We start from the raw sequence: 21,565 nt of genomic DNA, 5'->3' as shown, positions 1-21,565 counted from the left end.
TGGGCTGGCCGGAGGGAAAAAGTGCACCATGTCCATAAATAAGGACAATCAAGGTGCCATGACAGTGAAGGTACTTAGAGTAAAATAGCAAAAGAGAAAACGATTCCCTGGGAACACAGGACTAACCAATACTTACAATGCAAAGATGACCTTCCTTCACAGAGTCCCTGAACTGAAGTGAACTTGCTGCGAGGAGGGGGGTGGACTTTAAAACAATCTAGATTTCTCTAGGCAAACATTTCCTTTGACTTCACTTGGGAGGTTGGTGGTAAAAAAGATAAAGAATCTTCAGTAACTTATTGTGTTTACCGGGAGCCCGGTGCCCTCCCCGAAGTCTGCGTGTGTATTTAAGGAAGCCTGTGGCCCAGGCACCGGTGGCTCTTCTGTGTGCACCGTTCTCTGGGTTGAAAACAAATCTTGGTGCCAGTCTGATGTTTGTTAAATAGTTTACAAATAAAGTGGAGGAAGAAAACAGAAAGGACCTTTCTGATCTGAACTTACAAATATAAAAGCAGGGAATACTCGTATTTTTAGATAAACTCACAGTATTGGGAGAAATCATAATTTTTAAATACTTTGAAATAGCAAATCTTTAAAGTTCTTCAAAGTGATAATTTGGAACATAGCACAGAGGAACATTAGTTCTCTCAAACAGGACCTAACTCCTTCAGAAAGTAAAAAGCATCCGTGACATTTTACTTTGTATATATTTAATAGGCTTTGCAAAAACATATCTACATGAATGTAAATAAAAGTATGCCAGCAAGGAAGGCGGTTTAGAAGATACATGTGACAGGGATTGTGAAGAACATGATTCTGTCCTAGAAAGGGAACTACGCTTAATCACGTACCAGCTACGACTTCATCAAAATATACCTCCACTGCAAACTCTGGACGGTAAATTTTCCATGTTTTTTGTTTATGGGGATTATCCAATTCATTTCTTGAAAGATATAGCCTAGAAGAGAAGAAAACATCGTTTTGAGCCCAGAAGGGTCCAAAGGAGACCCACCTGTCACGGTTAATCTCCACCCTGTCCTGCATCTCCATTTGTTCCCCTTGAGCCAGCTACCCCCGCCTCACAGCCAGCCAAATCTTAATCAGTAACTACACATCACTGATTCTTTTCACGTTGCCTTTTATGAAATTAATATTTGACTTTAGTAAAACAAGCTGCCATAGGAAATCATCCAGAGAGACTAGATGTGAGTTAAAACCAAGTAATAAAATAGTGAGCTGTTTAAATGAGGACAGTGGCATTTTTGACCAATTAACCACCTCATAACTAATAAAACAGCTATACCAAGCAGTGGGGAAAATTAAATCACTTTTCTCCTCACTTTTATAGGTTTCTAACTTGTTGCCTCTGCAATATGATTGATGTGTTTTAAAGGAAAAAACCATGAAGTTCCACCCAGAGGTCGATGAGGGACTTTGCTCATGTTAGGAGTCAAAGTTTGTATACACCCAGGGGAAAATTGGTAAAAATTCTCCATCAAGTCCAAAGTTCACTCTATCCATTAAATAGGTGTATCAGAAGTATGTAGACCAGATGTTCAATTTACGTCTGCCTTTACTGGACTCGAGGGGTGAGGAGATATAGTTCAGATTAGAAGAAAAGGCTGGGATGAATTGATTGATGCCACATGCCATCACAGCTCCCTCAAAACGCGCATTTCTGGAATATTTTTCCCTTTTAGTATTGGATGATGGATGGTATGGTGATAACAATACATCTCAAATTTTCAGCACCAAAGAACAAATACTCCTTAAAGTACTAGAGAACTAGAATTCTAGAGAACATCTAGACTCAGGAATGAATTTCCAGAGAGGGTAGAAGTTTCCTGGAATAATAATCTTCAGTTAATAATTTTTTTTAGAAGAAGTTTCCTGGGTGGCTCAGTTGGTGAAGCCCCTGACTTGGTTTCGGCTCAGATCGTGATCTCCTGGTTCCTGGGTTGAGCCCCACAGTGGGCTCTGCGCTGACAGTGCGGATCCGGCTTGGGACTCTGTCTCCCTCTCTTCCTGCCCCTCCTCCACTCACACTGTCTCTCAAAATAATACAGTTTAAAAAAAATAAGCTTAGAAATGATTTTCTAATAAGTAAACTGGGAAAGTTTTTGGGTTTTTTTTTTTTAATTTTGAGAGCAGGGGAGGGGCAGAGAGAGAATCCCAAGCAGGCTGTGCAGTCAGCACAGAACCCAATGAGGGGTTGAACTCACAAAACTGCGAGATCATGACCTGAGCCGAAGTCGAGTCAGATGCTGAATCAACTGAGCCACCCAGGTGCCCCAAGAAAACCATTTTTAAATGGGAGACTATTGACTTTTTAAAAAAGTGGTCTTTATTGATGCTCACTCTGTCTTCTAACTTCTAATTCTAAGTAGGTCAGTCGTCTTTAAACCAGCTGAAGCCTCCCTCGATGATGCCTGCCTTTTTGACACAGAATTTGGTGGGTGGTCGGTCATCGGTAAATGAGCACATCGGGAGGCCCTGCCACAGGGTAACTGAGCAGACTCCTGCTGGACGTGCATGGGAGGGATTCTGCCCTCCTCCACAGCTGATTAGAGCCCGTTTTAACTTCTGTGACACAGTCCCATGGCCTGGACCTTGAGGATAATGCAGCAGCAGTTCCCAAGAATAGCCATAGATCTTACATAACCAGATTAAGAGACGAAAGGCAGTGAAGAATTGGGGGATTTGAGGATTTCTTGGTTTCTGTAAACTGAGTGTATGGCAATCAGCAAAAGGTTTGCCATTGCACCTTACACCGACCTTGAGGAGTAAGCTGTTTCTCCTGGATTAGATCTGAGCCATACCTGTTATTTTGTATAAAAGATGTATGGAACCAGAAGAAAAATGGGCAGTTGTCATAGTATTTAGGAAGAACCTAAAATTTAAAAAAAAGTTATTTTTCATAGTAAAATTGAAGCCAAAAGCTAATTCCAAAGGAATTAAAATTCCTTTATTTTCTATATTCGTCAAACGACTGTAGCCACGACACATAGGAAGAGGCTTTAAGAAATGGCAGTTTCCATGGGCACAGAGGAGGGCACTTGTGGGGATGAGCACTGGGTGTTATATGTAAACCAACTTAACCATAAACTTTAAGAAAAAAAATGGCAGTTTCTATCAAAATTTAAGGAAATATAATTTTTTCTATACTTATAAACTTAAACAATAGTCTTCTAATATAGTTTGGTGCTCAACACAGACCTATACCCGTTTATGCCCAAAGAGATCATTATTTCTACAAGGAGCAGCTACATTGATAATTTTCATTGCTGGTGATGATACAAACACCTAAGCATTTTGAAAGTGTTTTCATCTCCTGGCCCTTGAAAATCACAAAATGACCAACACTGCTTGTACCAGTGCTTCTGCTTAGAGACCACCGATTGAGAGAGAGGTCAGACTGGCTTCATTATTCAAAGGGTAGCCGTGCAGCGTGGGCCAGTTGCTTCAACACAGATACTGTTTTCAGTACTGAGATTTCTCCCACAACAGGGAGCGAGCAGGCCGTGAAGGAGGGCACAGGATACACACTGAAACTGATCGACATAGTTACTTGGCAGTTCTGCTTGGTGATTTTAATAGGAAAATGAAACTACCATGGCTTAGAAATTTGTTACATAGAGAATAACACTGCTACACTTTATGACTGCTCAATATAAATTATACACTCATGATATTCAGAGTAATGACCATGGCAAACATTCTCATTTTCTGTAAGGCAAATATTGGATTAAAAATACTATTTTGGGGGTGCCTGGGTTAATGGGTTAAGTCTCTGACTTGGCTCAGCTCAGGTCATGATCTCATAGGTTCATGGGTTCAAGCACCAAGTTGGACTCTGCACTGGGATCATGCTGACTCTGCTGGGAATTCTCTCTCTCCCTTTCTTTCTGCCCCTCCCTCACTTGTGCTTTGTCTCTCTCAAAAAAATACATTTAAGGGGCGCCTGGGTGGCTTAGTCGGTTGGGCGTCCGACTTTCGCTTAGGTCACGATCTCGCGGTTCGTGGGTTCGGGCCCCACGTCGGGCTCTGTGCTGACTGCCAGCTCAGAGCCTGGAGCCTGTTTCAGTCTGTGACTCCCTCTCTTTCTGACCCTCCCCTGCTCATGCTGTCTCTCTCTCGCTCTCCTAGAAATAAATTTTAAAAAAAAAAATACATTTAAAATGAATTCTATGTCAATCTAAAGGAAAGTAAAAATCTTTCCCCCCAAGTTTTTTTAAATTCTAGTTAACATATATGGTAAAATAGGTTTCAGCAGAATTTAGTGATTCATCACCTATGTAACACCCAGTGCTCATCCAACAAGTGCCCTCCTTAATGTCCATCACCCATTTAGTGCATTGCTCACCCACCTCCCTTCCAGAACCCTCAGTTCTCTATGACAAACACTTCTAATTAAAGAAAGATGTTATTCAAGGATGCTTTCTACACAGTATGGATTCACACAGTTGAACATACACATAAATTTATAAACACTGCTACCTTAAGGAAAAAAGACATTTGTTGAAAGATGCTTTCAACACTGTAAAGTATAAATTACGGGGAACAATGTGTTTTAGAGCTACAAAACAAAAATGCGGTCACTGCAATGCAGTAAACATACCTTGGTATTTTTCTTATTTGAAGATATATGCAAATTGTATAGAATTTAGAAAAAATAAGCAAAACCCAGTTTACCTAGGTTCTTCTTAAAAATTTTGTTATGGGGGTGCCTGGGTGGCTCAGTCGGTTAAGCCTCTGACTTCAGCTCGGGCCATGATCACATGGTTCGTGGGTTCGAGCCCCGCATTGGGCTCTGTGCTGACAGCTCAGAGCCTGGAGCCTGCTTCGGATTCTGTGTCTCCCTCTCTCTCTGTGCCCCTCCCCCTCTCATGCTCTGTCTCTGTCTCAAAAATAAAAACATTAAAAAAAAATTTTTTTTTAATTTTGTTATGAATCTCACTTGCTTTTCTCCCCCTCCCTGGCCAGGGCTTGACATCCCGTATCCTATATCAAATTGTAGCAGAGAAAATCCTAAAGCAGAATAATTCAGACGATAATAATGGCCTAGGTTGTTTCTTGATTACTCACTGAGGAAGAAAGAAACCTCACTTTCACATCATCGTACAGAGGTGGAGAGTTGGATAAATGAATTATTACGCTGTCTGTTTCAATATTGTGAAGTATCTGTGAATGAACACATGGAATTCACGACCTTAAAGACCGCTGGTAAGAGAACAGTGAAGCTCATGGTCACGTACCAAGGCTTCCTGTATTTTATCAAGTACCCTTGGTCTCATAGCCCAGTCACTACATGTAATGTGAATCCTTATTTCTATAAAGTTGCAATACTGTTATATTTTTAAAAGGCCAACATGTTTGGAGGCCATGGTGGGGCAGTGGTAAAGAAGGAAGCCTTCCCTTTTCCCTTGGAGTTTAACCACGTAAACATGACTGTTGAGAGTGTGTGCCACTTGGGTGGCATATGCCAGGTAGCTTGGTCTTAGAGCTGGCCTTCACATTCAAAAAGCAATACATAAGTGGTCATGTTTTATCAAAAAGGTGTTTGCTGATGGGATCATGATCATGGGTCTTGTCCAGAGCTGACTGCTCTGATGCAGTGACCAAGGATTGGCCAAGTTTTTGGAATGAAGGACCTTTTTGAAGCTATACTAAGTATTTCTTTGTTACTGATTACCCTTGTACAATAGTGGACCCCACAATGAGAAAAATCTATGCAAGGACCTGTGCAAAATAGAAAAGAAGACGCACACTCAGGGCATGCCTCAGGGAGCTACACACACAAGAAACAACAGAATGGCATGACTTACATGTCAAGCTAGATGGTGAGGACTGTGTGTGGCTGTGTGCTTTGGGGAGGTCAACAAGAAGCATAAAGTGAGAAAGCTTCACAGAGGAGGTAGAGACAGTTAGGAATGGAGGGATGTTATAAATGAGGAGCACTGAAGAGGGAATCCAGTGCAAGCATGGTGGTGTGGGAGAGGGAGAGGAAAGACCAGCAAAAATGTGAAGCAGAAATTAAGAGTGTTGTGTTCCAGTGTCTAGAGGACACCCAGGCTACTTGGAATAGAGTCTACAGGTCAAGTAACTGATGGAAATAAGCTCAGGTCTCAGGTATGTTAGGGCTAAGGTTCAAGAGCCAGGGAAATAAGGACAAAGTTGAAGAATTGGGGGTGGGGGGGGCATTTTCTATGTGACAAAGGGGCCTGATGATGATCATATATAACATGTACTTAGTGATTTATAGCTCCCAAAGCAACTTCACATATCTTATGTAATTTAATCCTCAAAATAAAGATATGTGATCTTTATTTTACAGATAATACTGAGCCAAAGATATTAACTGGCTTTGACTTACAGGCACACAGTGTGTCTTATGCTCTACAGTAAGAGCAATGAAATCCTGCATATTACAGGACTCTACATACTATATTGTATGAGGGGGAAAGAAAAGTAGGGAGACCATTGTGGAAATCTGGGCATGAACAAACGAGGTGCTGGCAACGGGAACATAAAGGAACGGAGAGAGGGAAGAGAGATTCCCAGGGTATAATCGCCAGGAATCAGTGACTGGATGTGCAGGCACAGCAACGAGAAAACCACAGACACTGCTAAATGTTAAAGCCTGAGCAAGAGAGCTCTGGTGTCATTTGCAGAAGCAGAGGAAAAGCTCATTTGACGAATGTGGTTTGACAAACGTGGTTGGATTGTTGGGGCAGACACTGTCCACGTTCTAGGCCCTGCACCTACCCCATGGTAGCTGCTCATAACTATGTGCTGAGTGGATGAAAGAAAAAACTATATAAAGCAGGGGAATGGATGAGCGGAGCCAAGGGTAGCGTATGTGGAGAGGTAAGAACAGAAAGCCAAGTATCAGGTCTGGGTGCGGAAGGAGTGTTGCTGGAGAAGGGATATGAGAATAGAGGCGAGCTTGCGAGAGAACTCTAAGAGTTTATTGTTTCTTAGATCCAGGAACGGTTCTTATTGCTTCAGGAAAGGTTGGTAATCATAGGCATCTCTTCAACATTTAAAGGACGTCCCATTGCTTTTGGGCAAAGAGCTACATCCCCCAGCCACGCAGGTTACTTTTCACAGTGCAGACCCATGGGACATATGAGAGAGAATCACTTGGGAGACTGCTAACCCCAGAGATTCCTGGGCTCCGTCCCAGATTCCCTGAATCATATTTCTGGGGAACAGTCTAGGCGTCTCCATCTTTATAAGCTTGGAGGTGATTTGCATGCATATTAAAATTTCAGAATCAGTACCATATTACAAAATGACCAAGAAAAAAATTTAGCTAAAAAAGACGTGAATTGAAAACTCTGATAACTTCAGAGAACATGCTTGGCATTGTGGGAAAAGGAAAGGCAAGGCAACACTCTGAACTGAAAAGATATTTTGGAAAGTGCCCTGAAAAGACTATTTTGAATAATGAGTTTAACTGTGCACCGACTTGTATCCGAACCAAGGGATACAAGTTGGATGGCAACCAGAAACAGCAAGGTCTTTCTTTGTGGTGAGTGTTGGTCTGGAGAGGTCAACATGCTGATTTGACATCGAGATTTAATACAAACGCCACAATTTTCAGTTTACATGCTCTTACCCAACAGTTTTTGGAAGCAGAACTTAAAAAGACAGTCTTGTGCTGCATCATTATTTGTACTTTTAGATCATTTCCATTACCATTTCCAACACCTGAAAGAAATAAAATTAGGCTGGTTAGAGCAAAGATCAGAACGTCTTAGCAATTAACATTATGGTTTAAAAAGAGAAAATCATTCCAACTCACAGTGTGTCAATACTGAATCATTTGGGTCTTGCATGAATTCTGTCTTTAAAAGACAAAGCTTCAAGCCCAACTTTGTCTCCTAAAGCACAATTTGTAAGACTGGAAGCTAAAAATTTATTTTATTTTTTGTCTTTTCAAAGAGCCAGCTCCTGGTTTCATTGATCTGTTCTATTGTGTTTTTAGTTTATGTATCATTTATTTTTCTAGTCTTTATGATGTCTTTCCTTCTGCTAGCTTCGGGCTTTGTTCCTCTTCTTCTAACTCCTTTCAGTATAAGGTTAGGTTTCTTGAGATTTTCTTGCTCTTGAGGTGACTTGTATTGCTATAATCTCACGTCTTAGAAGAGCTTTTGCTGCATCTGTAGGATTTGGGACTGTTGTGTTTTTATTTTCATTTGTCTCCATTTTTTGATTTCCTCTTTCATTTCTTGGTTGACCCATTATTTAGTAGCATATTATTTAGCCCCCATGTATTTGTGTTAAGTTTTTTCCTCGTGATTGATTCTAGTTTTATACCATTGTGGTCAGAAAAGATGCATGATAGGATTTCAGTCTTTTTGAATTTATTGTGCTTTGTTTTGTGGCCTAACACGGTCCATTCTGGAGAATGTTCCATGTGCACTTGAATATGATGTGTATTCTGCTGTTTGGGGATGGAATGTCCTGAGTATATATTAGATCCATCTGGTCCAATGATCACTCAGGTCCACGGTTTCCTTGTTGATATTCTGTCTGGATGATCTATCCATTAATGTCAATGGGGTGTAAAGTCCCTTACTATTATTGTGTTACTGTCTATTTCTTTCTTTAGATCTGTTAGTAGCTGCTTTTTGTATTTAGATGCTCCTATGTTGGGTGCATGTTTACAGCTATAGCCTCTTGTTGGATTATTCCCTTATCATTTAGTGTCCTTGTTCCTAGCTACCATCTGTGTTTTAAAGTCTATTTTGTCTAAGTTTTGTTACCCTGGCTTTCTTTCCTGCTTCTGTTTGCATGGTAAATGTTTTTCCATCTATTTACTTTCAGTCTGCACGTGTCTTAGGTCTGAAGTGAGCCTCTTGTAGGCAGCATATAGATGGGTCTTGCTTTCTTATCCATTCAGTCACCCCATGTCTTTTGATTAGAGCATTTAGTCCATTGAAAGTAATTGCTCTTAGGTATATACTTATTGCCATTTTGTTACTGGTTATGGCTGTATTTTTGTAATTTTTCTCTGTTCCTTTCTTCTCTTGCTCTCTTCCCTTGTGGTATGATGGTTTTCTTTACTGTTATGCTTGGATTTGTTTCTATTTTTTGCATTTCTATTGCATGTTTTTGATTTGTGAGTACTAGTAGGCTCATATATAACATTTTATACACAGAGCAGTCTATATTAAGTTCATGGTTGCTTAAGTTTGAACCCATTCTAAAAGCAATACATTTTTACTTTTTACCACCCATGCTTTATGTACATGTCATACTTTATATCCTTTTATTTCACAAATCCCTTGACTGATTTTTATAGACATAATTGATTTTACTGCTTTTGTGCTTTAACCTCTATCCTGGTTTTATGATTGATCTGCTACCTTTATTGTATGTTTTCATCTACCTGTGAAAGTTTTTCCTGTCATAATTTTCTTACTTTTAATTATGGTCTTTTTATCCACTCAAAGAATTCCTTTTAACATGTCTTGTAAGGCTGGTTTAGTGGTAATGAACTCCTTTAACTTTTGTTTGGGAAATTTTTAACTCTCCTTCTGAATGATAGCCTTGCTGGCTAGAGTACTCTAGATTGCAGGTTTTTTCCTTTCAGGTTGACCTTAGGTTGCCTTAGCAACATTTTTCTTTTCTCTCTTTTTTTTTTTTTTTTAACATTTTTTTTTCCTGAAAGAGACAGCATGAGCAGGGGAGGGTCAGAGAGAGAGAGATACAGAATCTGAAACAGGCTCCAGGCTCTGAGCTGGCTGTCAGCACAGAGCTCTATCTATGCAGGGCTCGAAACCATGAACTGTGAGATCATGACCTGAGCTGAAGTCAGAGGCTTAACCAACTGAGCCACCCAGGTGCCCCTAGCAACATTTTTCTAGATATGTCTTCTCCAGTATGGGAAACAAAAGGAACCATAAGCTATTGGGACTTCTCCAAGGTAAGCTTTTGCACAGTGAAAGAAACCATCAACAAATTGAAAAGGCAACCTCCTGAATGGGAGACAATATTTTCAAATGATATATCTGATAAGGAGTTAATATCCAAATATAAAGAACTTATAAAACTCAACACCAAAAAACCAAATAATCCAATTTAATGGTGGGCAGAGGACCTGGGTAGACATTTTCCATAGAGGACATACAGATGGGTGACACATGAAAAGGTACTCAACCTCAATAACCACGACAGAAATGTTTATCAAAACCACAATAAGAGATCACTTAACACCTGTCAGAATGGCTAAAATAAAAAGAAATAAAAGGTGTTGGCAAGGATGTGGAGAATGAGGAACACTTGTGCACTGCTGGTTGGAATGTAAATTGGTGCAGCCACTGTGGAAAACCGTATTATTGAGGTTCGTCAGGAAATGAAAAATGCAAATACCATATGACCCAGTAATTGCACTACCAGGTATTTGCCCAAAGAAGACAAAAACAGTAATTTGAAAAGATAGCTGCACCTCTATGTTTATTGCAGCATTACTTATAATAGCCACGATATGGAAGCTACTCGAATATCCACTGATAGAAGAATGAAGAAGTGAATATAAATACAACGGGATATTACTTACCCATAAAAAGAATGAGATTTTTGCCATTTGTGACACCATGGATGGACCTAGAGGGTATTTGGCTAAGTGAAATAAATCAGACAAAAAAGGACAAATACTATATGGATTTACTTACATGTGGAATCTAAAAAACAAACAAATGAACAAACAAACAAAAAAGCACAGCCAGTCCTGTAAATGTAGAGAACAAATTGGTGGTTGCCAGAGGGGAGACAGGTGGTGAGATGAACAATTAGGTGAAGGAGAGTGGGAGATACAGGCTTCCAGTTACGTAATGAATAGGTCATGGGGATAAAAGGTACAGCATAGGAAATACATTGAGTGATATTGTAATAGTGTGTATGATGGACAGTTGCTATGCTTGTGGTGAACATAACATAAAGACTTGTCAAATCACTAGGTCATAGGTCTAAAACTAATGTAACATTTTGTGTCAAGTATACTTCAATAAAAAGTTTACTTTTTTAAAAAAAGATTTTATTTTTCAGTAATTTATATACCCAATGTGGGACTCGAATTCACAACCCCAAAAGCAAATGTATGCTCTACTGACTGAGCCAACCAGGCACCCCAAGAAAAAGTTTATAAAAATAAGGAGGGGGCGCCTGGGTGGCTCAGTCGGTTAAGCCTCCGACTTTGGCTCAGGTCATGATCTCATGGTTTGTGGGTTCAAGCCCCGCGTAGGGCTCTGTGCTGACAGCTCAGAGCCTGGAGTCTGTTTCAGATTCTGTGTCTCCCTCTCTCTCTAACCCTCCCCTGCTCATTCTCTCTCTCTCTCTCTCAGAAATAAATTTTTAAAAACATTAAAAATTTTTTTAAAATAAAAATGAGAGACAACATGTAGAAGTCCAAGACTTGTTACTATAAAAGAATGGCAACAACAAAAAAAAAAAAAAAATGAAGAAGAAAGCCAGTGATGCTGGAGATAATTTATGGAAGGACAGAGAGGTAGGGATAAAATCAGAGAAGTGGATGATGAGGGATGGAGATGGTGTAGTGAGATATGCCAGAGACATTTTAGTTCAAGTCAACAGAGATTTACTGAGCTCCAAGTATGTGTTATGGCCTGAGGGTTTCAAAGATGAATGGATAATGATCTCCGTCCTTATGCAATTTGCAATACAGAGTATATGCCCTGACTTAGACTGAGTAAATATAGCATTACAAATACACCTTGATAAAAAGCAAATGGGCAGCCATAGTTTGAGTTCTCCCAGAATTGGGCCCTGAGCCAACCATTAAGGTGCTAGTGATTTACCAAGGAAGCATTCCTCAGAGGAACTCATGAGAGCCATGGAAGGGAGGGATTTCAAGCAACAGATTCACCTTGATCCCTGGGGAATTCTTTAGTGCAGAGTTTGTCACACTTTGAAGCACTGGAGTGAAGTTTTTGTATACCTGCTAGTCATTGCCTACGGGCTGCCCAACAGGGTGGTGTCACTCCCAGCCATTTTTGGTTCCATATAGGTGAATTGGCTCCAGTGGTAATTCTCTGAAGAGGATAGCAAAGGGAGTGGAAGCTGCGGGTGGGACCCCAGAGCTGGTAGAGGGGACCCAAGGGATCTTGATGGGGCACTGAGCGTCTCCAACCCCAAGCGCTAACAGAACTTCTTAGCCTAGAGGATATGGCTTGAAGGACAGGCAGATGATAATAAGTAAAATAAAACAAACAAACAAAATAACAAAAGAAGGCCGGTGTCATTAGCTGTGGCCTGATTATTTACATGAGAGCAGAAAGAACATTGACTTTCCATATAGGCCTTCTTAGGGCGGGTCTGCAAGGCTGGATCCACATTGTATGAACAGCTGCTAATGTTGCAACTTTGTCTGGAAGTCTGCATGAAGAATCTTAAACTGGACGTTTATAATCTATGTTAGCCCAAGACTAGCAAACCAAACCCGTGAAATTCTCCACCACTTTTCCCCTGAAGAGCTCCTACATTTGGCTTAGCTCCTCTGTTCACATTTGCACCTTACAGTTTTAACTACACAACATTTCCACAGAGCTCATCTAAAATTTAAAATATTAACAGAGAAGTCACAGTCTTAGGAAATCATATCAGACTGAGAAACATATGAAATTCTAGAATTTATTTGAAACCTTTATAATTTTTTAAAAATTATTTATTTTTGAGAGAGAGAGACAAGAGTGCAAGCAGGGGAGGGTCAGAGAGAGAGGGAGCCACAGAATCTGAAGCAGGCTCCAGGCTCTGAGCTGGCTGTCAGCACAGAGCCCAACGCAGGGTTCGAACTCACAAACCATGAGATTGTGACCTGAGCAGAAGTCAGACGCTTAACCGACTGAGCTACCCAGGTGCCCCAAAGCCTTTATAATATTTAAAAATGTTTATTTTGAGAGAAAGAGAGAGGGAATGCATATGGGGGAAAAGCAGAGAGAGAGAGAGAGAGAGAGAGAGAGAGAATCCCAAGCAGGCTCCAAGCTGTCAGTGCAGAGCCCGAAGTGGGGCTCAAATTCACAAACCATGAGACCATGACCTGAGCCAAAATCAAAAGTCTGACACTTAATCAACTGGGCTACTCAGGAGCCCCTAAAATACTTTTAAGCTTAGAGTTTTGAGAAACAAATCCCATCCTCACTATTCATGTTAGAAAAATATATATATATTTTAAAATATTTTTATTTATTTCTAGGAGAGAGAGAGACAGCGTGAGCAGGGGAGGGTCAGAGAGAGAGGGAGACACAGACTCCGAAATAGGCTCCATGCTCTGAGCTGGCAGTCAGCACAGAGCCTGACGCGGGGCTCTAACCCACTAACTTCTAGATCATGACCTAAGCAAAAGTCGGACGCTCAACCGACTAAGCCACCCAGGTGCCCCTCATGTTAGAAAAATATATTAAAACTCCACTGAACTAAATGCCTATTTGCCTGTTTGGAACAGTTTAACACAGAGGTTTGTGTAGGTACTGTGGGTCCCATTGTTAACAAAGAGGAAACTGAAGCAGAATATACACACAGATGCAATACTGGCTCTCATGCCACGGAGTTGGATTTATCGTTGGGTTTCTATTTCTCAGTGGAAGAAACTGCTCCAATGGCTGACCGAGTTGCTTCTCCTGCTGCAGAAAAAAGCAGTCCACTCTTTCTGCAGGGCCCCACAGAGGAATGTGCTGCTGTCCCCCACCTTCTGACACCTGTTGGATAAACCTGGTGTCCCCTGGGGAGGCCTCACGGCACCCGGGGTTCTGAGTGAGGTCAGCCAGTAGGGTCCCTCCTCATTCACACGCAGCCTGTGGAACCGTCACAATGGCCTCTGCAGAGGACTTCGCAGTCTGCAAAACTCTCCACCAACAGTTGCTCATTTCATATACACAACAGCCTTCTTCTAGAACGGGCTGTGTTTCACGGGTCTGCCTGCACAATGCTTGTTTGGAAGCCTAGACTCAAATTTCCCACAGAAACAGGGCCTCTGGGTGGACATCTATTTTCACAAGCCAGAAGCCTATGCGGTCTGTTTGTGGTAATCCATCAAAATTCCTCCCTGCCACCTCTATGTGGGTGGCGGGGAGGAAGGGACACAGAAGTAATTGGAAAAGAGCATTTTGTACTTTAAGGAACCGTGTTTCTCTGATTATGCAGTTTTTAAAATATATTTTAAAGGGTTCTTTTATGTCTGAATAACTGGATGAAATGTAAAAAAAAAAAAAATCTAGATCTTATTTTGTGTGACTCCCTGGACAGCTAAATATACTAGGCTGTCTGGATGGATGCCAATACCCTGGCACCGTACCAATCAGGAGAGACCCAGCCGCTCCGCACGGTCCACAATCTGACTTTGGGGAGGCAGAGCATCGCCCCCTGCTACACCAGTGGCAGCAGGAGTGAGGACCCCCCCCATCCCCACCCCTGTCCCCTGCTCATCCTTTCTCAAGCCCCAGAGTCAGACTATCTGACCAGTTCTCCTGCCTGCCTGGGGTGATGGCGGATCCCAGGCTCTCCTGACATTCCTGAAGCGGGCGAAGAGTCAGCTCTTTTAAAATTTACAAGGATTTTTACTTCTGGGCATAACTGATAAGAGTTAGGGGGGGCTGAAAGATACCCCCATAGCGCCCAGGTGTCTCCCAGCCCTTTCTGTGTTCAGGTGGATTCAGGTAGGGAAGACCTAGGTGCTCCAGGAGCCTTCCTCGACCCCCAGGGGGCAGGGCCCAGTCTCTGTGTGCCCCCGACACTGTGCTCAGCTTTTTATCTATACGTAGTCATTCCTCTCCTTCTTAAGGGTAGAGAAACACTAGCATGGGGCCTGGCCCGAAGCAGGCAATTGGTAGTTATTCATAAAAAAAGAATTTGTGGCAACAAAATTCATTCATTTTTTTTTTTTTTTTTTTTTTTTTAGCATTTCAGACATCTTTGGGTATGTAAGACACAGAAGACATCCTGACTTGCCGGGGGGGGGGGGGGGGGGGGGGGAGAAGGGCTATGGATGGAGGAGGAGAGAAACCACTGTGATGAGACAAGGGTCTCTGAAAGGAGCACGTGAGAAAATGGTACACGGTGCCTCTGCCAACCTGAACCCTGAACTAGCGGTGGGCACGAGGAAGAGGCAGTCTCGGGCTCTTGGGCCCTTCCTGTCTTCTCCATCAGAGAGCCTATTCTGAACAGTCCACCCTGGGCTGAGAAACGGGAAGGGGACGGGGTCCCCCAGTCCGTGATGGGAAAGGAAAAGACAGGACATGTAAGGGCTGTTGGGTTCTTCCCGGGGGAGGGGTGCATGTGTGAGATGGATAAGAGGACGGCCATGTTGGGATCATCTGTACAGATAAGCTGGGAGCAACCCTTCCCGCACCTGAAAACTAAGAACATCTCCCCCCTTCCTGCTCAATTCTTCAATTGTACGTAAAGCACTTACCGTGAATTGAATAAATAATGAATTTTTTGATCTTGAGTGTTTTTCTTGGAGGGAGACTCAAGTTGTAGATATTTTTCACATCTGCAAAATATCCAACGTATCTATTCTGCAAGACAACGGAAGCCTCAGTGTAAGTGGAGATGAAAAGCTCAGCATTCCCGATTTTTTTGTTTTTACATAGAGCTTAAGGAGAATCATTAACTAAAGAAAGATTTATTGGGTGTCATTATATGGCGAGGCATTTTTATGCTCACTGCCTCATGACTGAATATCTACCTTAGAAAAAAAACACTGAACTCAGTGCTGTGGGGAAGTAACAAGAAAGGAGTCAGGTGTTGCTTTTAGGCTGCTTATATCTGAGAGGGCATCTAACCAGAACCAACCGGGAGCTACAACATCACATCGAGATGTAGCTGACACAACTGTGAAAAAGGTCAATTGGAGGGTGGAGGCTGAGCTGTGACTGAGTTAAAGGAAACTCTGGTTTTTAGGTGAGGAGTAGCCTCCTAGGCATGAAGGAACTCAAGAAGACAACCACGGGTAATAGTAACACGCATATGCTCTTCTCCCTACCACCAGCTTGAGCTTCTTCACTTTCCATTTCCCCAATTCCATTTTTGTGAGGAAGCCCTGGATTCTCCTTGCCGAGTCCTTCTGCGGCAAGATGCTCACCGGAGTTCTCCTTGAGTCTTTTTTAAAGATATTTTTTTCTCAGTTTTTAAGTAATCTGTATACCCAAAGTGGGGCTCAAACTCAAAACCCCGAGATCAAGAGCTGCACGCTTCACAGACTGAGCCAGCCAGACCCCCCTCTCCTTGACTCTTTCTTCATGAAGTCGAAGAGTTCTGGTACCGCATCAACTGGACTTCACAGTTCACAGATTCTTCCCCACCCAATGGGAAATGTTCATAAAATTAACTGCCATACTTTCCATTGGAAAGGGCCCGTCAAGAGAAAGGCTCGTGCAAGTTCTCAGCCTGGGAATGGATGCCGTGTAGTCCACAGAGTGGGCCCCAATGCACAGCCAAACTGTGACGGGATCTGAAATTTACTGCCCCCCAGGGAGGGATCGCAGTCCTGGGGCCCTACCAACATGGCGCTCAGAGCTGAGGCCAAGTGCTTGAGCTGTCATCCCAGTGACTCGGAGAGTCCACTGTAGCCTCTGGCGTGCTGGTTCTGAGCTGAGAGAAACTGCACGGCGCAGGTGTGGGGAAGGGAGAACGTACGGGGAGAGTCCCTGAAGGAGGTGCCTCTAACATCCCCTTGGCTCCTGCCACTAGAGGCTTTACTGCCCTAGGAAGGCTTGTATCCCAGCAGGGCCTTCAGGCTGCTTCCCCCACCCCCACCAAGTCCCCCACACCCCCAACGCTTCCTTCTCCCGCAGCTTAGGACAACAGGAGCTACTACAATGAACATGTGTCCCCCACAAGCAAAAGGGAGCCCGTGTGAGGCACGTGGGGATGCCAAAGGTGCTACGATGAGTAAGGCATGGCCTCGCCCGCACAAGGGGTGGAGAAGCCGCCACTTCGGACAGCTAGAGAATGATGGGAAGTAACTTCGTCCCCTGCCAACCACAAAGGGCTGGAAGAAGTGAAAAAACAAGGGACTCCCTTAGGCTCGAAGGGCAAGTGGCTCCGGTAAGGGGGCCTCACGGAGCAGTGGCACGTGGATATAAAGTGTGGACAGGGTGGGAGACCGCAAACCGTCCAAACTGCTGGAGCGTGGGACGCGGGAGGCACGCGGTGAAAGCAACGGTTGGAAAAATTGTATCTAGGAGATCTTGAGCGCCAGGTGAGACATGGTATTTGTTGCCACCAGCAGTCAGAATCCAGTATGCATCCTGAGCATGGCCATGCCACGGTGTCCATGCCTGTAGCTGGGCTACAGTAAGTTCATTTTCTACTCTCAGCCTATGGCCTGTGACCTTTCTCCCCTCTGTTTTGCTTGAGGTTGGCAGAAAATATCAATGGATAAGGCTGAGTTCTTTTGCCCCAAACGAAATGTCTAGAGTCAGCAGTTACAATGTGCTGCTAACCAAGGCCACAGGGATCTCTCTGGCTCCTCACACTTAACTCAAATCTTTCATGCACAGCCGCAGCCACGATTACTTAAGGATTCCTGGGCGCCTGGGTGGCTCAGGTCATGATCTCACAGTTTGTGGGCTTGAGTCCCGCATCAGGCTCTGTGCTGGCACCTCAGAGTCTGGAGCCTGCTTTGGATTCTGTGTCTCCGTCTCTCTCTCTCTGCCCCTCCCCTGCTCACACTCTGTCTCTGTCTCTCTCAAAAATAAATAAATAAACATTAAAAAAAAAAAAAAAAAAGGATTCCTAACCAGCTCTCACCACTGTCTGGGGAGCAATATAGAAAAGGCAGTAGAGAGGAGAGGCCAGGCACAGGGGCACAGGGTGGGAAATAAAGGGCTTCGGAGTCTGACAGAGCTGGGGTCAAGTTCTTGATTCAAATAGTTTCCCTGAAACTCAACTTCCCAATCTGTAAAATGGGAACCATAGTGGTAGCCACTCAGAGTTTTTGAGAATAGTAGACGAGGTAATGCGTATGCATGGTTTTTACAACAAAGTCCAGAATGTCTAAGTTCTGTAGGATAAATATCCTGACTTATGCAATAAACTACAAGCTATAAAAGAGAGAGATGGGAAACCTATAAACTACAAGAGACGGAAGATATATAGCAACCAAATGAAATGTGTGACCCTTGTTTGGATCCTGACTGAAATGAACTAAATTTTAGAAATATTTTAAGATAATTATGAAAATTTAAACTTGGACTAGACATTTGATATTATCATGGCATTATTAAGGTATAATATTTTTAGATATGATAAATGGTTTTCAGGTGCTTTTCCCCCTCAAGAGTCTAGATGTTTCTTAGACGTCGTACTAAAATGCTCATGGGATAATAAGATCTGCAGGCTGGGATTTTCTCCACAGTAATCCAGATTCAGAGAAAAGGTGGAGAAGGAGAGTGTGTGTGAGGATTTGGGGAGGGAATGAATGACGCGTGTTAAAATGATTGTTCAAATGGTGTGAGGACTATAAGGGGATTTATTATAAGATTGTCTCGACTTTTTAAAAAATTAATTTGAGAGAGAGAGAGAGCAGGCAAGGGAGCCCAGGGAGGGGCAGAGACAGAGGGAGAGAATCCCAAGCAGGCTCTGTGATGAGAGTGTAGAGCCTGACATGGGGATTGAACCCACAAACCATGAGATCATGACCTGAGGCGAGATCAAGTCCAACGACGCTTAACTGACTGAGCCCAGGTGCCCCTGTCTTGACATTTTATGTGAAATTGTCCATCATAAAACATTTTTAAAAGGACAAAATAGGGTGGGGCGCCTGGGTGGCTCAGTCAATTATGTGTTTGACCTCAGCTCAGGTCACGATCTCACAGTTTGTGAATTTGAGCCCTGTGTCAGGCTCTGTGCTGACAGCTCAGAGCCTGGAGCCTACTTCAGATTCTGTGGCTCCCTCTCTCTCTGCCTCTCCCCTGCTTGTGCTCTGTCTCTGTCTCTCAAAAATGAATAAATGTTAAAATTTTTTTTAATAAAAAAAAAAAAAGAGGACAAAATAGGGTAACTGCATATACCTCATTGAGCTTTCTGAGTATTAAATGAGATAATATACGTCAAAGTGCAATAGTGTCTCGTATATACTAGGTTTTTGAAAGATATTCATTTCCTCTCTTCTTTCTCTTTCAAAATACAGCAGCCCCCTCCTCTCTCTCTCTCTCTCTCTCTCTCACGCACACACACACACACACACACACACACACACACACACACATACAAGACATGATGTTCTGCAAGAGCTGAATTGCCCCAGTAGGGGTTTGTGACAAACTCAGTTTCTCTTTAGAGGAAAATCAGAGGCTTGTGACTTACAATAATCTTCACGGGTCTGGAACCTTAGAAACCAGACCTTCCTACTTTGGGAAGGGAAGCAACTCTTGAACTCTGCGAGCACTGACCTATATAAAACAGACCACGGACGCCCTGGGCGAACTCGGTGCTTGCAGAGCCCAGGCAGGGCCCCAGGCGTGGCCTCGGGCCCTGGGAGGGCCCCAGGCCCGTCACAGGCACCAAGTCAGGCTGCCTGATCACCAGAGGAAAAGAATCTAAAATGAAACCAAGTGATAGCTGCCAATCTTCACCGACTTCCCGAAGAATCCCCTTGTAAAAGAGACAACTTACCTGAGAAGGAGTCTCGACTCCCTGGTATTTAGTGCTGGTGCTTTTATCTGTCCGCCGTTCCCCGAAGTAGTAAAGGCTCTCCTGCGGGAAAGGGGGAAACGCAGTCATGGCTGGTCGGCGCCTTCTTCCCCCTGTAAGGCGTTCTTAACAGTTCCGAGGGCACATCTGTCCTCACGGCAGCAGCCCCAAATAAAGCCCACAACAACACGCAAGTCGCATCAAGGCGGTTTACACAGACGCACTCACACACAACTGAAACCAAAGTTTCACAAGACAATACTTACCTGTTGCTATTTTCCATTCTAATCTATTCCATTTTGTTATTAAAAATGCCAGTCACAACCCAAGGAAGTTGAGTTTACTGCAACGGGTAGATTAGATCTGGTTTGAAAAACACTGTCGGAGAACACCCGTTTTTCTAACTTGTGTGTCTCAAATTAGGGAGAAAGCAGAGGGTGGCGCCAGAGGGCGGGCTGCGTAGACAATGTGAAGGTCGCTTCTCAGACTGTTGGGTGCCTCAGTTCAGGGGGGACATGGGGGCTTCTCAACAGGATCATGGCAGAACTAAGACTGAGAACCCCAACTGAACAAATAGAAATAGCCCACCGTGTCTTTGCAGAAATTTCCAGAGGGCCCAGATCCCTTAAAGAGTGATTAATATCACACAGGAGAGGTTTTGTTCTGTGTGGCAAAATGTACCTTTTATCTACCTAGAACTTCTTTTTTTTTTTTTTTTGAAGTTTATTTATTTATGTTTTGAGAGAGAAAGAGTGTGTGAGCAGGGGAGGGGCAGAGAGAGAGGGAGAGAGAGAATCCTAAGGAGGCTCCACACTGTCAGCATGGAGCCTGATACACAGCTTGAACTCACAAACTGTGAGATCATGACCTGAGCCAAAACCAAGAGTCAGAGGCTTAACCAACTGAACCACCCAGGCGCCCCCACCTAGCACTTCTAAGGATGTTTGAGGTCCTTTGGAGAACTTATCAAACCAGTCTTGATATTATTCTTGTGAGGAAGGAGGAAGTCCCCTAACTGCGGGCACAAGAGTGGGGCTGGGATGAGGTGAAGTGAAGAAAGCATTATGAGTGTAGAGTTTTTTTACACTTGGACTGCTTGACCCTACCTCCTCTCAATCCTGTCCCTATTTGTTTAAAAAATTTTTTTGTTAATGTTTTTATTTATTTTTAAGACAGAGAGAGATAGAACATGAGCTAGGAAGAGGCAGAGAGAGAGGGAGCCACAGAATCTGAAGCAGGCTCCAAGCTCTGAGCTATCAGCACAGAACCTGATGCGGGGCTCGAACCCATGGACCGCAAGATCATGATGTGAGCCGAAGTCGGATGCTTAACCGACTGAGCCACCTAGGTGGCCCAATCCTGTCCCTATTTGGCCCTGTCTTCATTTATTTTATTATTTTTTAAAAATGTATTTATTTATTTTGAGAGAGGAGAAGAGAGAGAGAAAGCAAGCACAAGCAGGGAGGGGCAGAGAGAGGGGGAAAGAGAATCCCAAGCAGGTTCTGAGCTGTCAGCACAGAGCCTGATGCGGGGCTCATTCCCACAAACTGTGAGATCGTGACCTGAGCCGAAATCAAGAGCCAGACATTTAACCAAATGAGCCACCCAGGCGCCCCTGAGTCATCTTTAGTTAATGTGTTAGTATTATTGGGGTGCCTGGGTGACTCAGTAGGTTGAGTGTCTGACTCTTGGCTTCAGCTCAGGTCACGATCCAGCGTCACAGGATTGAGTCCCACGTGGAGTCTATTTGAGATCCTCTCCCCCTGTTCTCTCACTCGCTCTCTAAAATAAGAAAACATTTAAATAAAATAAAATGTTGGTATTATTGTAATACACCATGGATTTTTTTGTATTAGTTTTGATCTTTGAAAATAACACATTCGATTATTTATCTTAATTACTGAAA

At 43.1% G+C, this 21,565-nt stretch overlaps 1 protein-coding gene across 1 annotated transcript in view; it reads right to left on the bottom strand.

Moving 5' to 3' along the window:
- Positions 1–724: 724 nt before the first annotated feature.
- Positions 725–21,565, bottom strand: part of LOC120234313 (phosphatidylinositol 3,4,5-trisphosphate 3-phosphatase TPTE2-like) — a 111,256-nt gene continuing 90,415 nt past the window's right edge. Inside the window, exons 16-21 of the mRNA XM_039236116.1 lie at positions 19,642–19,722; positions 15,434–15,539; positions 7,622–7,713; positions 5,086–5,181; positions 2,820–2,890; positions 725–958 (exon numbers count right to left, since the gene is read on the bottom strand). Of these exons, the coding sequence (XP_039092047.1) occupies positions 844–958; positions 2,820–2,890; positions 5,086–5,181; positions 7,622–7,713; positions 15,434–15,539; positions 19,642–19,722 (561 nt within the window). The 3' untranslated portion in view covers positions 725–843. The remainder of the gene's footprint in view (positions 959–2,819; positions 2,891–5,085; positions 5,182–7,621; positions 7,714–15,433; positions 15,540–19,641; positions 19,723–21,565) is intronic.

The sequence above is a fragment of the Hyaena hyaena genome, unplaced genomic scaffold, assembly GCF_003009895.1.
Source record: "Hyaena hyaena isolate Hyena2069 unplaced genomic scaffold, ASM300989v1 scaffold_106, whole genome shotgun sequence".
NCBI classification, from domain to species: Eukaryota; Metazoa; Chordata; class Mammalia; order Carnivora; family Hyaenidae; genus Hyaena; species Hyaena hyaena.
This window is presented reverse-complemented; position numbering and strand designations above follow the sequence as displayed.